General features: G+C 46.4%; 2 protein-coding genes across 4 annotated transcripts in view; one reads left to right on the top strand and one right to left on the bottom strand.

Annotated features, from left to right (window-relative positions):
• The window catches only part of ADAMTS14 (ADAM metallopeptidase with thrombospondin type 1 motif 14), a 113339-nt gene extending 97118 nt beyond the window's left edge, over positions 1–16221 (bottom strand). For both annotated transcript variants that reach the window (XM_042960498.1, XM_042960500.1), the window contains exon 1: positions 16180–16221. The gene's annotated coding sequence lies outside the window, so the exon portion shown is untranslated. The remainder of the gene's footprint in view (positions 1–16179) is intronic.
• Positions 16222–16800: 579 nt separating this feature from the next.
• On the top strand, positions 16801–22490 carry PRF1 (perforin 1). Of its 2 annotated transcripts, none has more exons than XM_042960501.1 (3): positions 16801–17367; positions 18890–19465; positions 20358–22490. In XM_042960501.1, the coding sequence occupies exons 1-3, from the start codon at positions 17357–17359 to the stop codon at positions 21484–21486; spliced, it is 1716 nt and encodes a 571-aa protein (XP_042816435.1). In that variant the 5' UTR covers positions 16801–17356; the 3' UTR covers positions 21487–22490. The 2 variants fall into 2 exon arrangements, with proteins under 2 accessions (XP_042816435.1, XP_042816436.1); XM_042960502.1 differs by lacking the exon at positions 16801–17367 and adding an exon at positions 17413–17567.

Raw genomic sequence — 22490 nt, 5'->3', positions numbered from 1 at the left:
ATTCACTAACTGTCTTACTGGGACGGGATTGATTTTCAACCCCATTTATTTATCTGTTTGCTTTTACATTTATTTATTTTTGAGAGAGAGAAAGTGCAAGCGAGAGGCAGAGAGAAAGGGAAACAAAGAATCCAAAGCAGGCTCTAAAGCACCGTCAGCGGGGAGCTCAAACTCGCAAACCGAATTGAACCTTCAGGTCCTGACCTGAGCTTAACCAACTGAGCCACCCAGGCACCCCCCTCAACCCCTTTTATATATAACTCTCCAGCCAACTGTGTGCCAGGGACTTAATTCCCATCCTTGAAACATATTCTTCCAGTGGGATTCTGGATCCTTCTGCAAAGGACAATTCTAGTGACTTCCCTTCCTCTCCAAGGTGGATGAGTATGCAAATTTCATCTCCACCATGTCCCTCCATAAACCCTGTGGTTTGGGGCTTTTTGCTCTTATCTTTTCACTTTGGGGATGAAAATTTTCAAATATATACGAAAGCAAAGAGGATAATAAACTTTCATGCACCCATAAACCAACTTTAATAATTGACTTGTAGCTAACCTCCTTCATTTATACATTCCCCACTCCCCTATACACACACACACTCCATCTGTACTGGATTATATTGAAGCAAATCATAAATAGTTCAGTATGTCTCGAAAATATAAGATCTCTTTATTTTTTTTAAGTGTATTTATTTTTTGAGAGAGAGAGAGAGAGAGAGAGAGAGAGAATGAGCTGAGAAGGAGCAGAGAGAGAGGGAGAGAGAATTCCAAGCAGGCTCCGTGCTGTCAGCACAGAACCCAATGTGGGGCTTGAACTCACAGACCTGAGATCATAACCTGAGCCAAGATCAACACTCAGATGCCTTACCGACTGAGCCACCCAGGCACCCCATAAGATCTCTTTAAAGAAAGTAAGCTTCTTTATTGAAGTGTAACATATATACTGAAAAGTGCTCAAGAAATACAAAAAATATATACACCTAACTCATGTAGCTACTTCCCAGAACAAGAAATAAAGCATCATGAGCTCCCTAGAAGCCCCTCCATGTAGTCTCCCCATCCTTAATCCTTCACAAAATGACCACCATTTCGACCCCTGTCACCATAGATTAGTGTTCCCTATTTTGAACTTCATATACATGGGATCATACAGTTTATATTCTGTTGTGTCTGGTTTCCTTCACTCAATATTTTATAATTGTTTCCAGTATTGGTTATGTGCTAATTTTTGTTGCTGTGTAGAATTTCACTGCATGCATACACGACCGTTTATTCCCCCATCTTATTATAAATGGACATTTGAGTGGTTTCCATTTGGGCTGTTATAAATAGCACTGCTATGATCATTCTTATGCACAGTATCTGTTGGCCATAGCAATCATTTCTGGGGGTTCTACACCCAGGATCAGGATTGCCTGATCATAGGATACACATATGTTCATTTTTAAAAAGATACTGCTAAATAGGGGCACCTGGGTGGCTCAGTCGGTTAAGCCTCCGACTTCAGCTCAGGTCATGATCTCATGATTCGTGGGTTCGAGCCCCGCATCGGACTCTGTGCTAGCAGCTCAGAGTCTGGACCCTGCTTTGGATTCTGACTCCGTCTCTCTCTGTCCCTCCCCCACTCACTCTGTCCCTATCTCTCAAAAATAAATAAAATGTTAAAAAAAATTTAAAGATACTACTAAATAGTTGTCTGAATGATTTGACCTTGGGTTGTCTGCATTTTTCTTACAGATTTGTGGGAGTTTATTTATATCCTGGATTTTAATCCTTTGTTGGACATTTCTATTAAAAATGATTTCTCCTGCTCTGTGGCTTAGTCTCCTCGCTCTTCATATCTTTTCATGAACAAAAGTTCTTTATTTTCATAAAATCTAATTTATCCATTTTTCCTTTAGTAATCCCTTTTGAAATCCTACTTAATAAATCTTTACCTCACCAAGGTCTTAAAGATAATCTCGTCTGTTATCTTTTAGAAGCTTTATTAATTTTTTCATTTGGTTCTATATCCATCCAGAATTTATCTCTACCCAAGGTATAGTAAGGTTCAACATGCATGTTTTTCCTATATGGATATCCAAATTTCATATACTATTTATTGAAAAGAACATTCTTTCATTGCATTTCAGTGGCACATTTCTTGGGAATCTGGTAACCATATATGTGTGTCTGTTTCTGGACCCTATTCTGTCCATTGGTCTATTTTTCCATATGCATGCCAACACCATACTGACTCAATTACTACAGCTTTACAATAAGACTTTATATTTGATGGTAAAAGTTCTCCATGCCGGCTTTGTTTTGCATCTATGTATTCTTGACCATCCTTGGCCTTTCGCATTTCCATATAAATTTTAATATTTTTGGGGGCGCCTGGGTGGCTCAGTCAGTTAAGCGTCCGACTTCGGCTCAGGTCATGATCTCGCAGTTCGTGAGTTCAAGCCCCGCGTCGGGCTCTGTGCTGACAGCTCAGAGCCCGGAGCCTGTTTCAGATTCTGTGTCTCCCTCTCTCTCTGACCCTCCCCCGTTCATGCTCTGTCTCTCTCTGTCTCAAAAATAAATAAACGTTAAAAAAATTATAAAAAAAAAGAATAAATTTTAATATTTTTTGAGGGGGGAGGGGCAGGGAGAGAGAGAATCTTAAGCAGATTCCACATCCAGCGAGGAGCCTGACCAGGACTCCATCTCACGACCTTGAGATCATGACCTGAGCAGAAATCAAGAGCTGGACGCCTAACCGACTGAGCCACCTACGTGCCCCTCCGTATAATTTTTAGCATTGGCCTATAAATTTCCATATTAAAACAGGCTTTTGTAGAATTGCATTATATCTATGGATCAAATTGGGGAGCGATGACTTTTCTACAATCTTGACTCTTCTAATTCATAAATGTGGTATATTATTTATCTCCACTGCACTATTACATTATCGGTCTCAGTACTGTTTTGTAGGTTTTTGTATAGCAATCATTCTCCGTTAAAATTTTTTCTAGGAATTTGACGTATTATGATGTTATGATAAACTGAATCATTCTGTAAAGTCTATTTTATCATCTGAGGTGCCTGGGCGGCTCAGTCAGTTAAGCATCTGACTTCGGCTCAGGTCATGGTCTCACAGCTCGTGGGTTTGAGCCCCGCGTCCCTGTGTCGGGCTCTGTGCTGACAGCTCAGATCCTGAAGCCTGCTTCATATTCTGTGTCTTCCCCTCTCTCTGCCCCTCCCCTGCTCGCACTCTGTCTCTCTCTCCTTCAAAAATAAATAAACATTTAAAAAAATTTTTTATTTTATAATCACTGCTGATACATTGACTTGGGATCCAGGGACATTGCTAATTTATTGTTAATTCAATGGTTTATTATTAGATTCTTTTCATATGTCATCTTCAAAAAGTTGTATTTCTTTCTTTCCAATCATTATGTCTTTATTTCTCTTTCTTGCTTAATGTACCGACTACAACCTCCAATATAATGTTGAATAAACTTGGTGACAGGAAGTACACTTGTCTTGTTCTCATTTTCCAAGGAAAAGCTTTTACAATATCACCACTGAGTATGATGTTAGCTGTAGTTCTCATCTATTCTTAGAGTATTAAGAGTTTTTATCACGAATGGGTGTTAGAATTGTATCAAATCCTTTCCATGTATCTGAAAAGGGTCTAGCATCCAGAATATATAAACAACTTTTACAACTCAGCAATAAGAAAAATAACTTACTCTTAAAATGGGCAAAGTATTTGAATAGACATTTCTCCAAAGAAGATACACACAGTGACCAACAGATGCATGAAAAGATGTTCAACATTGTTAGTCCTTAGGAAAATGCAAATCAGAGGCACGATGAGATGCTCCTTCCTGTGCACTGGGATGGTATAATCCAAACGACAAATAACCACAAGTGTTAGCTAGGTCGCAGAGAAATTGGAATCCTCATACACTACCAGTGGGAACGTAACATAGTACCCAGTGCGGCTACTTCGGAAAACGGTTTGACGATTCTTCAAAAAGTTGAACTTAGAGTTAACCTATGACCCAGCAATTCCACACCTATGCATTTATCCAAGAGAAATGGAAACATAGGTCCCGGCAAAAACTGGTACAGGAATGCTGATAGTGCCATTGTTCGTAACAATCAAAAAGTGGAAACAATCCATCAACAGATAATTAAATAAACAAAATGTGGCATAACCAGACAATGGAATAGAATATTTTTAGACACAAAGAATAAAGCGTTGTTAAATGCTACAACATGGACAAACTTTGAAAGCCTTATGCTGAAAGAATGCACCCGAACACACAAGACCTCATATACTTGTCATCTGATTCCCTTTACATGTCCAGAATAGGTAAATCCATAGAGAGAGAAAGTAGATTAGGGACAGGCACATGGAGGGGAAGAGAAAATGGGGAGTGACTGCTAATGGATATGAGATTTCTTTTTGGGGTAATGAAAATGTTCTGACACTAGACGGTGGTGATGGTCGCACAATATTGTGCATGTACTAAACTTTACACTTTAAAAGAATGACTTCTATGGTATGTATCTCTTTTTTTTTATTTTTTTTTTTTTACATTTATTTATTTTTGAGAGACAGAGAGAGACAGCATGAGCAGGGGAGGGGCAGACAGAGAGGGAGACACAGAATCAGAAGCAGGCTCCAGGCTCTGAGCTGTCAGCACAGAGCCTGACCTGGGGCTCAAACTCACAAACTGTGAGATTATGACCTGAGCCAAAGTTGTACGCTTAACCGACTGAGCCACCCAGGCATCCTTATAATCCAAATTTTCTTAAAAATCTCTCAGGAAGGCATCACAATGGAGACAATGACCCTGAATAAATCAGTTGATTTCTATATAAAGACAATGTTTTATACAACAACAACAAAGGAAATTGTATTTCTTTAGCACATGGATGCAGTGTACTATACAGGTCAGTGGGGGCAAGCCTATCAATTGTGTTGTTCAAATCTTCTATATCACTACTGATTTTATTGTTGTCTACTTAGTTACAGAGAGAGGGAGGTTAAAGTTGTTCACCTGATTGTGTGTCTACTCTGTCCCACTGCTTGAGTTTTCTTCTTTAGGTTCTCTTTTACATGGATGTTGGATCTTCTCTGTCTTCCATACCTATCACTTTCTCTCATATCTTTTCTTTTTCACTCTCCAGTTTATTTATATTTCTTTTTAATTTCCTTCCTTTTCATCTATTTCTCTTATGGTATTATTTGTGTTATTTGTTCACTCTTGTATTCGTTCTATATTTTTTTTCGTTTTTGAAATGGTTTTTCTTTGTAGAAAAAAAAAAACCATTTTTCTTAACTCTATGTAAGCTCTTTTCAAGTCTTCCTTTTGTCCAATCTTCTCATTTATACATTTTTATGATCCTGAGCTATGCTTTAGTTTCATAGTTTCAGTCATTTTAAAAAATTCTTTTAGCTCATTTTCAAATATTTAATTAAAATTTGCATCTGTATTGTGGGCAAGTCTTTCTAGAGAACTTCATGGTCTGATAGCCTGTTATGCTCATTAGTCTCTTTTCTTATAAGACACCTGAATGGAACTGGATTCCTTCTCTGCAATCTTATTCTATTGCCCATGTTTTTTTAATTTTTTTTTAATGTTTATTCACTTTTTGAGAGACAGAGTGAGAGCAGGGGAGGGGCAGAGAGAAAGGGAGACACAGAATCCAAAGCAGTCTCCAGACTCCAAGCTGTCAGCACAGAGCCTGAGGCGGGGCTGGAACTTGTGAACCCCGAGATCATGACCTGAGCCGAAGTCAGTTGCTTAACCGACTGAGCCACCCAGGCACCCTTCGATTGCCCATGTTTGAGACAGGCTTCCCTGTACTCCTGAGTGGGATGAGTAGGTGAAGATTTCTTGGCCAAGATTCATGACTCTAGGGCTCCATCTTCTGTTGTACTGAAAAATGTTTTTGAAATTAGCTTCAGAGAAGTTTAAGAGCTGCTTCCTCTGTTACTCTCCCCCACTATGTGTGTGTGTGTGTGTGTGTGTGTGTGTGTGTGTGTGATGCGTGCATTCACAGAAGCCAGGATCCCCTACTTTATCTTTATGTGGATCTTCTCTCTACTTGGCTCCTCATTGTCCTGTTACTTACTTCTGGCCATTTCCCCTCAGTGTAGGGCTTTGTCCTAGTTTGGCTGCTGAGCTTCACCATTTCATGGGGAGATGTCATGTGCTCTTGGGAGGATTAATTTACATCATAATTACAAAGCATTTCCCAAGGTGTCTGGCAGATAGTATTACACATGGGATACTTATGATGCTTATTAATGCCTACCCCCTTTTACCATACATACTAGTCCTATCCGTAAACATAAGCTATTTCCTTGATGTGAGTCTCTCTTTCTTGCCTCCGTACCTCTGCGCCTGCTACTCCTTTCCCTGAAAAACCTCTGCACAGTCTCTGCCGCTCGCTGATCCTTTAAGAGCATCCTATTCTGGTTATATCAGTGGGTTAACTGGACCCAACCAACACCCTGGACCACCGCAGCTCCCCATTTTTAAGCCATACATCCCAAACCTCCTCTGAGATTTTACCCCAGTGGCATAACTTTTATTTAGATTTTTTTATTCTATGCCAAGCCCTTTACATATATTACCTCTTAATCTCCACAACAAAACTCTGATTAAAGGCCCAGTTGGGTAGATACAATTATTGGCCTTCTTTTACATAGATGGACACTGAGGTGGAAAGAGACTAGATACTTATCCCAAGGTTGATTGTTGGTTGTGATAAAGCAGGAATTTTGACCAGGCAGTCTGGTCGAGTTTGAACGTGGTGCTACATCTCTGGATTGTAGTCTCCATCAAGGATGGAGCCCTGGCTTGCATGCCTTTGTAACTCTCTCTGTGATCATCAGTTCTTAGCAGTACCCGGCACAGAGTAAGGGTTCAGCAAAGACTTCCTCGATGAACTACAATAGATGGGTGTGCATAGGACGTTGTGTGGGTTAAATGCACGGGGCTGTGGGATTTTAGGAAGAAACTTTTCTAGCCGAAAGGCAAATGGAAAAGTCTCAGACACTGCTCAATTCCTTCCAAAGAGTCATTAGTCAGACTCTTACTCAGAACTTCTTTTTTTCTTTTTTCCATTCAGGTTTGAGCTCAGTGAGATGTTTATGTTTTCACAAGCCCTTGGCCACTAATCACTCATCGCAAAACTCCCAGACATGGCCAGGCCCAGCCCTCAGAACATTCACAAAACCCACACCAATTTTCTAAAGCTCTATAATCTGAGGCCACCGCTCTCACAGAGAAATCCCAGACCTACTGTTCTTTAATAGAAATATCAGAAAATTGAAAGGTCACTGATGAGTTAGAAATCCAATTTTTCCAGACATTGGAATTTCACTTGGATGTGGATTTACTAGGCAGCTGTATGTGAGCTGGGCTCTTAAGAAAGCACTGGCCTTGAGCCAGAAAACCAGGGCTTGGTCCCTGCTCTGCCACTTGTTGGCTGAGTAATGTTGGGCAAGTACCTCTCCTTGCTGGTTCTCTGTTTTTTCACTAAAAAATTAATCACGGATAACAACGTTCTGCTTATGTCACACCATTGTCAGGCATAGATGAAATAATGTATGTGAAGTTCTTTGCTATAGGCTGTGCTATACAAAATCAAGAGGGTAAGCCAGGGGAGCCAGTTGGGAAGGGTGGGCAGCCATCTTTCAACAGGCATCATGGGACCATTGAAGCAGATGAGCGGGCCAAGAAGGCAGTCTGGTGAAAAGTGAAGAATAGAGCAGAGGAAGAAAAGGAGATGAGGACTATGTAGTCTAAAAGAAAAAGAACAGGGGCACCCGGGTGGCTCAGTCGGTTGAGCGTCCGACTTCAGCTCAGGTCATGATCTCATGGTCTGTGAGTTCGAGCCCCATGTCGGGCTCTGTGCCGACAGCTCGGAGCCTGGAACCTGTTACGGATTCTGTGTCTCCCTGTCTCTCTGACCCTCCCCCATTCATGCTCCGTCTCGTTCTGTCTCAAAAAAATAATAAACGTAAATAAATAAATAAATAAATAAATAAGAAAGAACAGACCGAGTGAGGAGGCTGCTGTCTTTCCAGTTTCCGTAAGTACCAGCCTTCTGGGAGATTTCTATAGTAGGCCATCCTTATAGCAGCCCTCATTATCTTCATCCATTTAAAAAAAGCAAGAGACTCGAGTTCTACTACTCATTTCCATGATAAGTACGTTAGCAATCTAGATTCCTGTCTTATTAATCAATAGACATTAATATGGTGGGATAAACAGCAAACCAAGGGTAATTACCAATGCCCTCTTAGTATGGGTCAATCTCATATAAAAACGTTGTCGGTACGTAGCCACCCAAAACCTGGTCACAGCCATCATCCACCATGGACTTAGACTTCTTTCTTAAAGCAGGAAAAAATTTCCCCTTCACCTAATGATGGGTGAGTTAACTGCGGTTGCTACACTTAACAGTCTTTTGAGTCTTTTGGAATGAAATAGAATAGAATGGATTAGTCTAGCACATAGTAGGCAATCAACCAACATTTATTTCATTGAATGCTTGTTGAATGGAATATTTATTGAATCAATAATACAGAATAGTTATTCTTAAAACCTACACTGCTGCAAAAACACCTAGAAAGGCTGAGTTGAATATCATGACATGTATCACAAAGCATGGATGAAACTGAAGATAAGTAAGAGAAATCCCAAGGGGTCAAAAACCAAAGAAGTGACTAGAGAAAAGACCAGGCAGATCAACCGTGGATGCCCTGAGACATGTGCTGATCCAGGAAAAGCAGATCCCAAGTTACAATGACCACAGGCATCAAAGGCAATGATATCTTGGGGGAGAGGGGGGCGCGGAATGGAAGCTGAGATCATCCCACATAGAATTAAAATACATTCTCCGTGAGCTAATAATGTCAATGAAAGTGTACACTAGAAAAAGGATCTATTTGCTAGGAAAAGGAATCAAGAAAGACGCTTGTTTTGAGTAAAAGGACAGAGTCTCTCCTAAAGCATGATAACCACAGACCTACCTTCCCTACACGTGTGGTTCAAATTTATACCACCGGTAGGGGGAAATATGCCAGGTCAACAAATAAACATAAATAGAAGGGTAGTACACTGACAGATGCCTCACAAAAGCAAGTGCAAGCCTGCTTCGAGACACTATTCTTCACCCAGGCAGGATTCCCACAGAGAAGTTGCAGCCAAGCATGATCACGGTCTAAAGTGCAGGCGAAATACCCGGGAATACAAGTCACCAAGAGGGGAGATTCCACTGACGTAACAAGATAAAAAATCGGATGCACCAAAGTCTTTGTGTATTGGCAAGCCTAGATGTAAAAGTTCAAATAAGTATGCTTGAATGCTTTAAAAGTTTTTCAAGAATAAAGGAGTGGCTGGGTGGCTCAGTCGGTTAAGTGTCCGACTTCGGCTGAGGTCACGATCTCGTGGTTTGTGGGTTCGAGTCCCGTGGCGGGCTCTGTGCTGACAACTCAGAGCCTGGAGCCTGTCTCCCTCTCTCTGTGTGTCTCCCTCTCTCGCTGCCCCTTTCCCATTTGTGCTCTGTCTCTCAAAAAATAAATAAACATTAAAAAGATTTACAAAATGTTTTTTAAATAAATTATAAAAGAAAGAAAACTTTTTAAAGAACATAATCACAGAATGTGGAACAGAATGAAAACATAATCACAAATTTGGAACAGAATGAAACAGAGATCTTATAAAGAAAAAGTAAATCACTGATGGGGCACCTGGGTGGCTCAGTCAGTTAAGCGGCCCACTTCGGTTCAGGTCACGATCTCGTGGTTTGTGAGTTCGAGCCCCGCGTCAGGCTCTGTGCTGACAGCTCAGAGCCTGGAGCCTGTCTCCCTCTCTCTGTGTGTCTCCCTCTCTCTCTGCCCCTCTCCTGCTCGTGTTCTGTTTCTCTCTCTCTCAAAAAAATAAATAAAACATTAAAAAAAATACATCACTGAAAGTAAAAATTAATGGAAGAAAAATCCGGAAGACCACACGTTCTGAAGGTAAGACTGAGAGAAAAGCCACTCGTGCATTGCTGATAGAGTGAATACTGGTGCCAACCCTATGGACAATGTTCGTGTGTGTGAACATATATATACACTTCCAGATAACAAAATGAAATACACATTATGTTCTGATCCAGCAAATGAATGGGTTATTCAATTGCAACATTGTTTGTAAGAGCAAAAGACTATAAATAACTCAGATGTCTGTCAATGGGAGGCTGGTCAAACAAATTATGTTTCATCTATATAATGAAATACTGTGCAACCATTTTAAAAGATAAAAGAATGAGGAGGGGCACCTGGCACTGGGTCAGAAGAGCATGCAACTCTTGATCGTGGGGTCGTGAGTTTGAGACCCACATTGGGCGAAGACATTGCTAAAAAAGAAGCTTAAAAAAATAAAATTAAGGGTGCCTGGGTGGCTCAATCGGTTGAGTGTCTGGCTCTTAGTTTTGGCTCAGATCATGATCCCAGGGTTCATGGGTTCAAGTCCCATGTCGGGCTCTGTGCTGACAGTGTGGCGCCTGCTTGGGATTCTCGGTCTCTCTGCCTCTCTCTCTGCCCCTCCCCCTGCTCTCTCTCTCTCTCTCTCTCTCCCTCTCTCCCAAAAATAAATATATGCTCAAAAAAAATTTTTAATTAAATTTAATTAAATTAAAAATAAATAAAAGAATGAGGAAGCTCTCTAATGCAAATCAGGAAAGATCTCCAAAGTATACGATTTTAAAACAACATAATGGCACAAAGCAAGATGTATAATATGCTTCCTTTGATGTGAGGAAGGAAGAAAATAAGACATTCATACTAGTATTTATTTATATTTGTGTTGGGAAGAAAACTCTGAGACGACACCCAAGAAACCAAGAAAGAAATAGGAAGAAGAGAAAAGGTTGTAGCTGTGGAGGCAGGCTGGAATGGGGCAGCAGTGAGATTTTTCAACGACAGATGTGAACCCTCAGATTCAAGAAGAACAAATCCCAAACAGCTTCAATTAGAAAGAAATTCCTATTGAGATACAGACTTTGCGGTAAAATTTCAGAAAATCAAAAACGAAAATATCTTTGAACCAGTTCCTCCTCCGCCACACACCCCCCCCCCAAATAAATTCTCTGTACAGGAATAACAGTTACACAACAGCAACAATGAAAGCCAGGAGCAGCGAAGTGATGTCAAAGCGTTGAGAGGTGTCAACTGGCGGGGACTTCAAAGGGCCAACTTGCTAAAATTATGATTCAAAACAAAGAGCAGAATAGAGATGTTTCAGGCACACGGAAACTGAGAGCATGGGCTGCCAGAGGCAGCCACCGAAGGCGCTTCTTGTGGGTTTACTTTAAGAAAAAGAAACTTATCTTCAAGGGAAATTCGGAGCTGAGCAAATAACAGGCAAAGAAATTGATCAGCGTGTAAATGTAAACAAATGCTGACTGTATCAGGCAAGTAAGAGTACCCACGACTAAGCCGGTGCAGGAAAAGTAACACTGAGCAAAAATACCAGACAAAAATAACCCTGAGAAGGAGAAAAGGTGATTTTAGTAAATAGCATTCTTTTTTTTGGGGGGGGGGGTGGTTATTTCTGAAAGAGAGAGAGAAACAGAGTGCAAGCAGGGGAGGAGCAAGGAGAGAGGGGAGACAGAATCTGAAGCAGGCTCCAGGCTCTGAGCTGTCAGCACAGAGCCCAACTTGGCGCTTGAACTTATGAGCCATGAGATCACGACCAGAGCCAAAGTCAGATGCTTCGCTGCCTGAGCCACCCAGGTGCCCCTAGTTAACAGTGTTCTAAGATCCTGAAATCCCTAGAAAGAAAAACAGGAAACTTAAGACCTTGCTAGGAATGCGTGTTAGCATTTTTTAGGGGCAACCACGAGAGAATCAGAAAGGCTCTAAGAGTAAACCACTAGAGAGAAAAGAATGTAACTTTTTAAAAGTTCAGTCAGCCTCAAAGAAGGCAGGAAAAGAGGGGAGAGAGCATGGAAAGGCAGGACAGCGAACAAACATAACGGTGATAGAAACAAACTCATGGAACAGTAATTATAAATGGACTTAATGCAGAATTACACTGCCAGTTACTCAGACTGGATGACATCACAAAAGCCAACTAATTATGTTTAACAGAGACCCAGCTAAAACACGAAAACAAAAGGAATTTAAGAGTAAGATAGAAGATATGCATGTGAGTACTAATCAAAAGAAGGTTGTCATACTTAAAAATTGTTAAGATGGTAAATTTCACGTTATGTGTATTTTACCAAAACTAAAACTAATTATACTAAAAAAAAAAAAAAAAAAAAGTTGGGATAGCTCTGTTAACATCAGACAAAACTGATATCCCAGGGAAAAGCATAATTTGGGATTTAAAAAGTTTAAAGGGTTTAATTCACCAGGAAGACAAAGCGATACTAAGCTTGTTTGATAAGATAGCCTCAAAACATGGAAAGCCAAAGTTGACAGAACTCTCGCTGCAGGGTGAAATCTACAGGTCTTTCTTGAACAATCTATCTGTCTTCACAATGGGATATTTTAACCTGATCCTCCCAGTAATTAATATATGAAGAGACCATAGATTTGAACATAGTACCCTGCGTCAAAAAATCAGCAAACAGGTATTTTTCTCAAGTATGCAGGAACATTTACGAAAAACGGTTATTAAACCACGGAGAAAATCTCAGCCAGCATCAAAGAATGGCTGTCATACAGACAGACATGTCCGGCTACAGTGCAACTGTATCAGAAATCACTACTCAAGTGATAGTACTTAAAACCCCATTTTCTTGGGGCTCCTGGGTGGTTCAGTCGGTCGAGCATCCGACTTTGGCTCAGGTCATGATCTCGCGGTCTGTGAGTTCGAGCCCCACATCAGGCTCTGTGCTGACAACTCAGAGCCCGGAGCCTGCTTCAGATTCTGTGTCTCCCTCTCTCTGCCCCTCCCCTGCTTATGCTTTCTCTCTCAAAAATAAATAAGCATTTAAAAAAAAAACCATTTTCGTGAAAATGTAGAGAGCATACTTTTATTTTTTTATTTTTATTTTTTTATTTTTATTTATTTTATTTATTTTTTTAATATATGAAATTTATTGTCAAATTGATTTCCATACAACACCCAGTGCTCATCCCAAAAGGTGCCCTCCTCAATACCCATCACCCACCCCGCCCTCCCTCCCACCCCCCATCAACCCTCAGTTTGTTCTCAGTTTTTAACAGTCTCTTAGAGCATACTTTTAAATAACTTACAAGGTAAAGAAAAATCATAAGGAAATTTGGAAAATATTAAGAAACCAGGCAATAATGAAAATTCTTCCCACCAAAACTATCAAGAGGCAGTATAAAAGATTTTGGGGGAAATGTAGTGCCTTAAGTGTTTACATTAAAAAAGAAAAAGAAAAGAAAATTAAGCTAAGGATTCACTTCAAGAAGTTAGTAAAAGAATAATAGAAGGAGCCCAAAGAATACTGGGAAAAGGAGGGAAATGAAAAGGTAAGAATGAAACTGATCGAATGGGAAATAATGATACAATAGAGAGGATCAATGAAGCCAAGGGCAAGTTCTTTGAAAAAATTAATAAAAAATAGAAAAACTTTTAGCCAGACTCATCTAAAAACAGAGAGAGAGAAACAATGATAAAAAAAAAAATTGTGATCAAATAGGGGGCATGACTACTGATTCAGAAAGACATTTTTTCTAGGAGTGTGAGAGACAACTATAAATAATGTCATGGCCACAATGGTGAAATTTCAGACAGATGGGACATTTTCCTAGAAAAATGTAACTTGCCAAAACTGATATCAGAAAAAAAAAAAAAAGCCAGAAAACTCAAACAGAGCTATAACTGCTGAAGATACGGACTCAGTATTAAAAATCTGCCCAAGTACAAAAATTGGGTGCCAATCTCTGGAGACTCTTCCACAGAATGGAAGCAGAGGAAAGACCCCTCCGGTCGTTTCGTGAGGCTGAGGGGAAAACCGACATAACCATAGCAACACATCAGGCTGGTGAGGAAGAAGAACCCAGGAAGAAGAGGAAACCGAGAATAATCACAGGAGGAAAAGAACGCCACTGGGACTGCATTTGGTATCTTTAAAACAGGCACGATAATTACAGTATAAACACTGGTGTTGTCGAAGGACCTCTCTGATTATGGTTCATATGCACAGAGCATGGAGTAGGTAGAGTTTATGTAAGTGGATGCAGTCAGGATCAGGAGCTTCCTCGTGCATTCTGTGTAGACTATCCATGGAGCTTTTCTGTCAAAGGTAAATATTTTGTAGCCCTAGGAAAATGTACCCCCAAATCATACCAACACGCAAAAGAATGAAGTCGGACCGTTTTCCAAACACAAAAATAAATTCTAAGTGGATCATAGACCTAAATGTAAGAGTTAAAACTGTAAGACTCTTAGGAGACAGTATAGGAGTGTATCTCCATGACCTTGGGTTAGGCAAAGACTTCTTAGGTATGACATTGAAAATATAAGCAACAAAAGGACAAACAGAAATGTTGGACTTGGTTAAAGTTAGAAAGATTTGTGCTTCCAAGGACACTCTGAAGGGAGTGAATAGAAATGTTTGCAAATCATATATCTGAAAAGGGTCTCAAATCCAAAATATATGAAGAACTATTAGAAATCAACAACAAAAAGACAAATAACCCAATTCAAATAATATATATATACACATATACATATATATGTATTATTCACATACAACTCAAGCATTTAAAGTGTACAGGTCAGGGGCACCTGGGTGGCTCAGTCGGTTGAGCATCCGACTCTTGGTTTCGGCTTAGGTCGTGATCTCACGGTTTTGTGAGTTCAAGCCCCGCGTCGGGCTCTGAGCTGACAGCGTGAAGCCTGCTTGGGATTCTCTCTCTCTCCCTCTCTCTCTGCCCTTCCCCTACTTGCGCCGCCTCTGTCTCTCTCAAAATAAATAAATAAGCTGCCAAAAAAAAATAAATGAAATGTACAACTCAGTGGTTTTGAGCTCAAAACCATTGGGGGGCTCAATCCCATGGGTCTGGGATCATGACCTGAGCCGAAATCAAGAGTTGGACGCTCAACCGACTGAGCCAGCCAGGTGCCCCGTGAATTACATTTTTTAATATAAACCGTATAGATGGAGTCTGGCAATTGAACAAACTGTGCTCTTATTAAGACTTAGGCATCAGACGCAAAAGTGTGTTTAGTCCCTTTTTATTCTAAGCGTCATCTGGAGAGAACAACTGCCGTCCGTCACAGAGGCCCAAACGGTCACGGTAGACCTCCGCGACATCCTTGCTCTTTGATGGACCGACCCCACCAGGATCTCGTGGAGAGTAGCGACTTCACATGCCACTCGAAAGGTGCTAAATGCACATTGTGTCATCAAGAATCTAAGGATTCTTAGAAATCCCAGAGTCCTGGGGCGCCTGGGTGGCTCAGTCGGTTAAGGGTCCGACTTCAGCTCAGGTCACCATCTCGCGGTCTGTGAGTTCGAGCCCCGCGTCGGGCTCTGGGCTGATGGCTCGGAGCCTGCTTCCGATTCTGTGTCTCCCTCTCTCTCTGCCCCTCCCCCGTTCATGCTCTGTCTCTCTCTGTCTCAAAAATAAAATAAACGTTAAAAAAAAAAAATTAAAAAAAAAAAAAAGAAATCCCAGAGTCCTCCCATTGATTTTGTAGATGAGCAAACTAACCTGGAAAGGGGTTAAAACTACCGGCAAGAGTCACGCGGCAAGTTTCCCGCGAAGCGGAGACTCGAATCTGTTCCCTCTACCTCACTGTCTCTTCCTACAGGACTAAACTCACAGCCTCAGCAGCCTGACCCCCCTTTTTTTTTTTAAGTTATCTGCATGTTATTTTTATGTGAAGAGGACAGCAGCAATAACATGGGGGCATTCAACAGATATGTTTTGAACCAGACTAGATTGGAAAGACTTTTTCATTTCTTATGTTCCCGATGGATCGTGTCCCAATCCGTTCCTTAGAGGCTGACACATAATTTTATTCATGCGATAGTATCGGTATTATTCAACATGGAGGGCCTTTTCCCCCCGTGTTTAAATTTAATTTCGCTCTGAATATCTGATTTTGAGAAGGGTCAATCTGTTTTAATCATGATTCCTGTTACATTTATAAAAACGGCATACATTTCTCTGAATACCACTCCAGAAATATTAATTCACAATAGCACTTACCGGATAACAGTCTCTGAAAAGTTCCAAAGATCGTAATATAGGTCTTCATGCTGTCATGCAAACAACTACCTGGCTCCTGTTTATGCCCTTGTTCTGAAACAAGGCGCCGAGAGAAGGGGGTCAGGAGGCCGCGATTTCTGGAGGGGGGCACGGAGGGGAGGAGATGGGGCCGAGTTCCGAGAAGGCAGCGTGAGCCGCTGTTCCCGTAAAAGCAAGGCATTCGGGGGGGGGGTACAACAAACTCAAGGGATGAACCCCACGGTGTCACACGTGGTCTGGGGCCTGCGGCTATCTGTTCCTGTCACGTACACGGTTGGAAGATGAACTCTTGAGAACAGTCCCCCACTTACCCAGCTGTCTTCACCTCAGACCAGTGTGATTTTGGCCCCCAGAAGTTGCCCTGTGAGTCACTCGACCCATGGAAACCTCACCTCACCCTGACTTCAGGTAGGACAAAGGATGAAGAAGACCCCAAGCCTCTGGCCCCACCCACATCTCCCTCCCCCTCGGCCCACCCCCCACCCTGTGGCTGCGACCTCAGGCCAAGGCTGGGGAGGGGCTGGGGACCGGTGTGGCCACCAGTTCGCCTCACAAAAGGGGGGAACAGGAAACCGTCTCCTGGAGTAGTGTTTGGGGTTCAGAGCCGGGGGCCGGGCTAGAACGCAGGTGTGGCTAGGAAGTGGGCCAGGGGGTTTATTTAGTGCCCCCTGTTTGGGGAGGAGGGAATGGTCACCCTTGCTCAGGGCCAGGCACGGTTCTAAGAACTTCACCCATAGTAACCCCCTGTTGTTCACAACCCGTAGGGTCTGCGTTCCAAGGATCTCCTTTTCTAGCTGAGGCACAGAGAGGCCAAAGTAGCTTGCCAGGCCACACAGCGAGAGCATAACTGAGCTGGCCCAGGCCCAGGCCGTGGGCTCCTAAGCCTCGGCGGCGAGCTCCTCCCCTGTACCGCCCCTTACGTGTCTTATGTGATGCCGTAGATCAGAAGTGGGGGAATGGGCCCTGCCGGCCTGCTCAGCAACCCAGAGCTGAAGCTCAAAGTCCTTGTGTTAGTGCCACACCAAGCCTCGCCTGTTTGCCCAGGCCCCCCACGGCCCGGGCAGCTCAACTTGTTGGATGAGACACTGGCCGTCGCGGCTTCATTTCCTGAGGGTTGTCAGAAAGGCCGGATGAGGAGATGAGCACAAGGTGGGTGCTGGTGGGAGGGGAGAGCAGAGGGGACCCGTGACCACAGCTGGAGGGGCGGGGCAGGAAGCAGAAGTGATGTGAGCGGTGGCTTGGGTGATGAGCCGTGTGGTGAGCCTCCCCGGGGGCTGACACCACCATTTCAGGAGCCTCTCGTCGGGGAGACAGTGTCCGTGGGGGAGCGTCTCAACACAGGACTCCAGGTAGGGAGGAAGGCGGGTGGCAGGGAGGCTGGGAGCCCCCGGATGGGGATGGAGAGGCGCGGGAGTGAGGCCACTCTGTCCGGGGAGGAGCCTGATGGAGCAGGAAGTGCCGGGACCCACGAGACTGTGCTCTGTCACTGACTCGCCGAGCGTCCTCACGCCCACTCTGGGCCTCAGTTGCCTCATATAGGAAACGGAGAGGTTACAAGGCATCGTCCGTAAGGCCCCGTCCAATGCTGACGGGGAGAGCCGCTCAGAAAGCTGAAAAGAGGCTCCCTGGGAGAGAATACGAGGAGGACGGGGATGGAGATGGAGCTCCGTGGATTTAGGTTATGAACCGTACTGGCCTCCTAAGTGGGATGGCCCGACGGCCTTTGAAAGATTGCCCTTCTCCCATTTATCTCTCTGGGGCCGGAACCCCACCACCCCAGTGACTCCTGTGGGTGAGTCCCCATGTTTCAGAGGAGCTGGGGTCCCTGGCAGGTGCTGGAAGGGACAGGCCTCTGAGGCATCCAGTTTGGATAGGGGTAGGGCCTGGAGACCCCAGATTACAAACAGGTCCACGTGAGGCTCCCGAGCCACCTCAAAACAGGGAAGAAGCTTCTAGCTGACGGTTGTCCGATAGGAGGCAACACATAGGTAGCTCACATACAGTGCCTGAGTGCCACAGGGCAAGGCGATGCCAAAGGAGGTGTGGACGCCAGGAGATCTGGAGAGGGGACTTGCCGGGCCTCCCCACACGGGATGCGAGGGCACAGGCACATCCGAATTCAGGCTGCCGCTCTCCCATGAAGCTCGAGAGTGGATCGCAAAGGGAAGGTGGGGAGAATAAGGGCAGTGCGTTTTTTCTTATCCAATCCCATTAAGGGCTTCGTGGGAGAGAGACAGACAGACAGACAGACAGAGAGTGGGAGAGGTGGGGCGGGAAAAACATGCTTGTTCTGGGGCCCACATGACACTTCTCCAGAATCCGGGCTTCTTTAGGGTCCCAGGTCCCTCCCCAAGTTTGCTATATCCACTCTCTGTCCCCTCCTCTGTGTGCAGAGCCCCGTCCCCACAAGCAGCATCTGTGGTCCTGGGGACAAAGCCATCAATCTGGATCCCCCGTTAGGCCTTAAATAATGAAATCCTAGCAAGGGGCTCCTCCCGGCTGTGTGACCTCGGGCGCGTCACTTCCCATCCTGGCCCCATCCGTACACGTGGGGGATGGGCCAGGTCTGCAAAGGTCATCGCGGCTCGGACACTCAGTCACTTCGGAGATAGCGCGTTCCCTCTCCATCCCATACGGCCTGACAGTTCACCCTCCGTACCTCTGCCCACAGCTTCCCGAGGCCCAGACGCCCCCGTCTCCGCAGCTCCATGGGTGCCTGTGTGCTCCTCCCGGGCCTCCTCCTCCTGCTCCTGCCCCCCCCCGCCCCAGCCCCCTGCCACACGGCCGCCCGTTCCGAGTGCCGCCGCAACCGTCCGTTTGTGCCCGGCTCAATGCTGGCTGGGGAGGGCGTGGACGTGACCAGCCTCAGGCGCTCGGGCTCCTTCCCGGTGGACACCGAGAGCTTCCTGCGGCCCGACGGCACCTGCACTCTCTGCCACAACGTCCTGAAGGGGGGCGCCCTTCAGCGCCTCCCTCTGGCACTGACTGACTGGCGCGCCCAGGGCTCAGGCTGCCAGCGCCAAGTGGTCAGGGCCAAGGCCAGTTCCACCGAGGGTGTGGCCAGGGAAGCAGCCAGCAACATCCGCAACGACTGGCGGGTGGGGCTGGACGTGTCTCCCAAACCCAGCGCCAACGTGCATGTGACCGTGGCTGGCTCGCACTCCCACATGGCCAACTTCGCGGCCCAGAAGACCTTCCACGACCAGTACAGCTTCAGCACTGACTTGGTGGAATGTCGCTTCTACAGGTGAGAGCCGCGGGGGGTGGGGGCTGGGGGGTGGTGAGAAGGGGCTTGGGAGAAGGTGTGGGAAACTCAGAGTGGTCTGGGAGCCCTGGAATGGTGGCGGGGGGAACTCGGCGGGGGAACCTGCACACTGGCTGGTACGGTGCCCTCGGGCCTCCTCCCCGGTGACCCTGAACAGGAAGAGCCCCGGGAGAGAACAGGCAGAGAAGAAGCAAGCAAGGCCCTGCTAAGACGCCCAACACGGTGCCATTCAGATCTACTGAGTCCCCTCTGTCCTGTGGGCAGGAGACCTGGCAGGAGACTCCCCACCGCTGGGCCTCATTCGCACGTTCAGCCACAATTCGTGGCTGTCATGTGTCGGGCTCTGTGCTGGGAATTCGGGCCACGGCACCAAACAACAGCGGTCACAACCCCAGCCCTCCGGGACGTAGGTCCCACACCCCAGAAATGCATGGTCTCCGTGGAGGCCCCGAGCCAACCACCCTCGTTCCTCTCACAGTGAGACAGGGTGCCATCTTCCCGTGTGGCCAGAGCAGTCAGGCACCCAATGCAGGGGACAGATGGACAAAGGCCACAGGACTAGTTTCCAAAGCTAGAGGGTCATCATCGGTGCAGCATCGTCACTTTTATAACCAGAAAATAAAAAGGAAAGAAGAAAACCTTATTTTGGAAAGGACACGCAGAAATACCTGTACAGCATACCTAGGTTACCAAGGGACAACAGACAGGATGGGCTTCCCCGCCAGCTCACTGGGTCGGAGCTCGGGCTTGGAGCCAGGCCGCCTGGGTTCCAGCTCTCTTTCTACCAGTTCCACGTGACCTTGGGCAACCTTGAGGGATGGGCGAGGGAGAAACTAACCACCGCTGGCCATCTGATGTTTCTCTCTCCCTTTAGCTCTCACCTGGTACACTCTCCCCCACTCCACCCCAATTTCCAGAGGGTCGTCAGAGACCTGCCCCCCGACTTCAACACCTCCACCGAGGCCGACTACCTCCGGCTCATCTCCAACTACGGCACCCACTTCATCCGGTCCATGGAGCTGGGCGGCCGGATCTCGGCCCTCACCGCCCTGCGCACCTGTGAGCTGGCCCTGGACGGGCTCGGGGCCAAAGAGGTGGAGGACTGCCTGGCCGTCGAGGCCCAGGTCAGCATAAGTGGCCGTGCCAGCTCTTCATCGGAATTCAAGGCCTGCGAGGAGAGGAAGAAGCACCACAAGATAACCACCTCCTTCCACCAGGCCTATCGGGAGCGCTTTTCCGAAATAGTTGGTGGCCACCACACCTCCGTAAGTGACCTGCTGTTTGGGGACCAGGCCGGGCCCGAGCAGTTCTCCGCCTGGGTGGCCTCGCTGCTGGACAGACCCAGCCTGGTGGACTACACCCTGGAGCCTCTGCATGTGCTCCTGGAGAGCCAGGACCCGCGGCGGGAGGCCCTGCGACAGGCCGTGAGCAAGTACGTGATGGACAGGGCCCGCTGGAAGGACTGTAGCAGGCCTTGCCCCCTGGGGCAGAAGAAGAGCCCCCACAACCCATGCCAGTGTGTCTGCCACGGCTCAGCGGTCACCAACCAGGACTGCTGTCCCCGGCAGAGGGGCCTGGCCCACTTGGAGGTCATGAACTTCCAGGCGTCAGGCCTGTGGGGAGACTCTTTCACTAGGACGGACGCCTACCTGAAGGTCTTCTTTGGAGGCCAGGAGCTGAGAGTGAGCACAGTGTGGAACGATAACAACCCCAAGTGGATGACGCGGCTGGACTTCGGGGACGTGATCCTGTCCACGGGGGGGCCCCTGAGGGTGCAGGTCTGGGACCAAGACCACGGCTGGGACGATGACCTCCTCGGCACCTGTGACCAGAACCCACAGTCTGGCTTGCACGAGGTGAAGTGTGGCCTGTCCCACGGTCGCCTGAGATTCTCCTACCATGCCAAGTGCTTGCCTCACCTGAAGGGGGCCACCTGCCTGGAGTATGCCCCCCACGGTCTTCTGGGGGAGCTTCCCGGAAACCGGAGTGGGCCGGTGTGGTGAGAAGAGCCAGCCTTGAGAGGACACGTGGGCCTGGCCTGAAGGGGTTCTCACAGAGGGAGCCAGGACCGATGCTCATATACCCATTAGATGGAAAACTGAGGCTTACTTCCCCCCCACCCCCCTCCCCCCCAGTGAAGTGGCTGAATTCACAGGCCAGCCCTGAGACTGCTGTCCAAACTGCCTTAGCCTCCTGATTTTCTCGAGCCCTGGAAATGAGCCGGGGCCAGGCCACCGCTTAGGCCAAGAGCTGGCTAGGAGACTCTTCCTCCCAGGCTACGTGGTATCATTGCACGGCTTCCTTTCGCAGCCCTTGCTGGCGGCCGAGTCCTTCATCGAGTCGGGTCTGACCCTGCCCGCCCCAGCTGCTCTCCTTGGTCTGTCATCTTTACGCACCAAACTTTGCCCCTCCGGCAAATCAAGGGCCGTCTGGACCTGCCTTATGCGCGCACAGCCTGAAAGAGGACTAAGAAACGACGTGACTGACGTTGACCACGACGGTGACGGTTGTGGCAGAGGGGAGGATGGGGCCCGAACGTGGCCCTGGAGACCAACTTCCACATCAGCAATCCTCTAGGACAGGCGGCTCACCCTGGGGCAGGTTTCCACTTTGGTTGGAAATGGTGGGGGGACCCCAAAGAGTTTGCTTCCCTCATAACTCTTAATTCAAGAAACAGCAGCACAAGCTCAGTGATCAGAGGCAACAGGCACTCAGGTCCCGGCCGGAAGGCATCGGGAAATGGCGAGGACCAGGTTGAGCTGAACAGCAAATGCTTTACCTAGAGGGGGCCGGAGGCTGTGTGCCCGCCAAGCATCCCTGTGCAGGAACATGAGTCCGGGGCTGGCAGGTCCTCCAGTTTCTGAAAGCAACCAGAAACCCCAACTTCACTTCTTTGATTGTTGGCAATGCATCTCCCTTTGTAAAAAGAAACCCAGGGGCGCCCGCGTGGCTCAGTCGGTTGAGCGTCCGACTTCGGCTCAGGTCGTGATCTCGCGGTCCGTGAGTT

The sequence above is a fragment of the Panthera tigris genome, chromosome D2 (assembly GCF_018350195.1).
Source record: "Panthera tigris isolate Pti1 chromosome D2, P.tigris_Pti1_mat1.1, whole genome shotgun sequence".
Taxonomy (NCBI): Eukaryota; Metazoa; Chordata; class Mammalia; order Carnivora; family Felidae; genus Panthera; species Panthera tigris.
This window is presented reverse-complemented; position numbering and strand designations above follow the sequence as displayed.

Excerpts from the sequence above, each read along its gene's own strand:
- PRF1 (XM_042960501.1), top strand. Across the intron at positions 19,466-20,357 it reads GTGGAATGTCGCTTCTACAG|CTCTCACCTGGTACACTCTC; the intron begins GTGAGAGCCGCG and ends CTCTCCCTTTAG.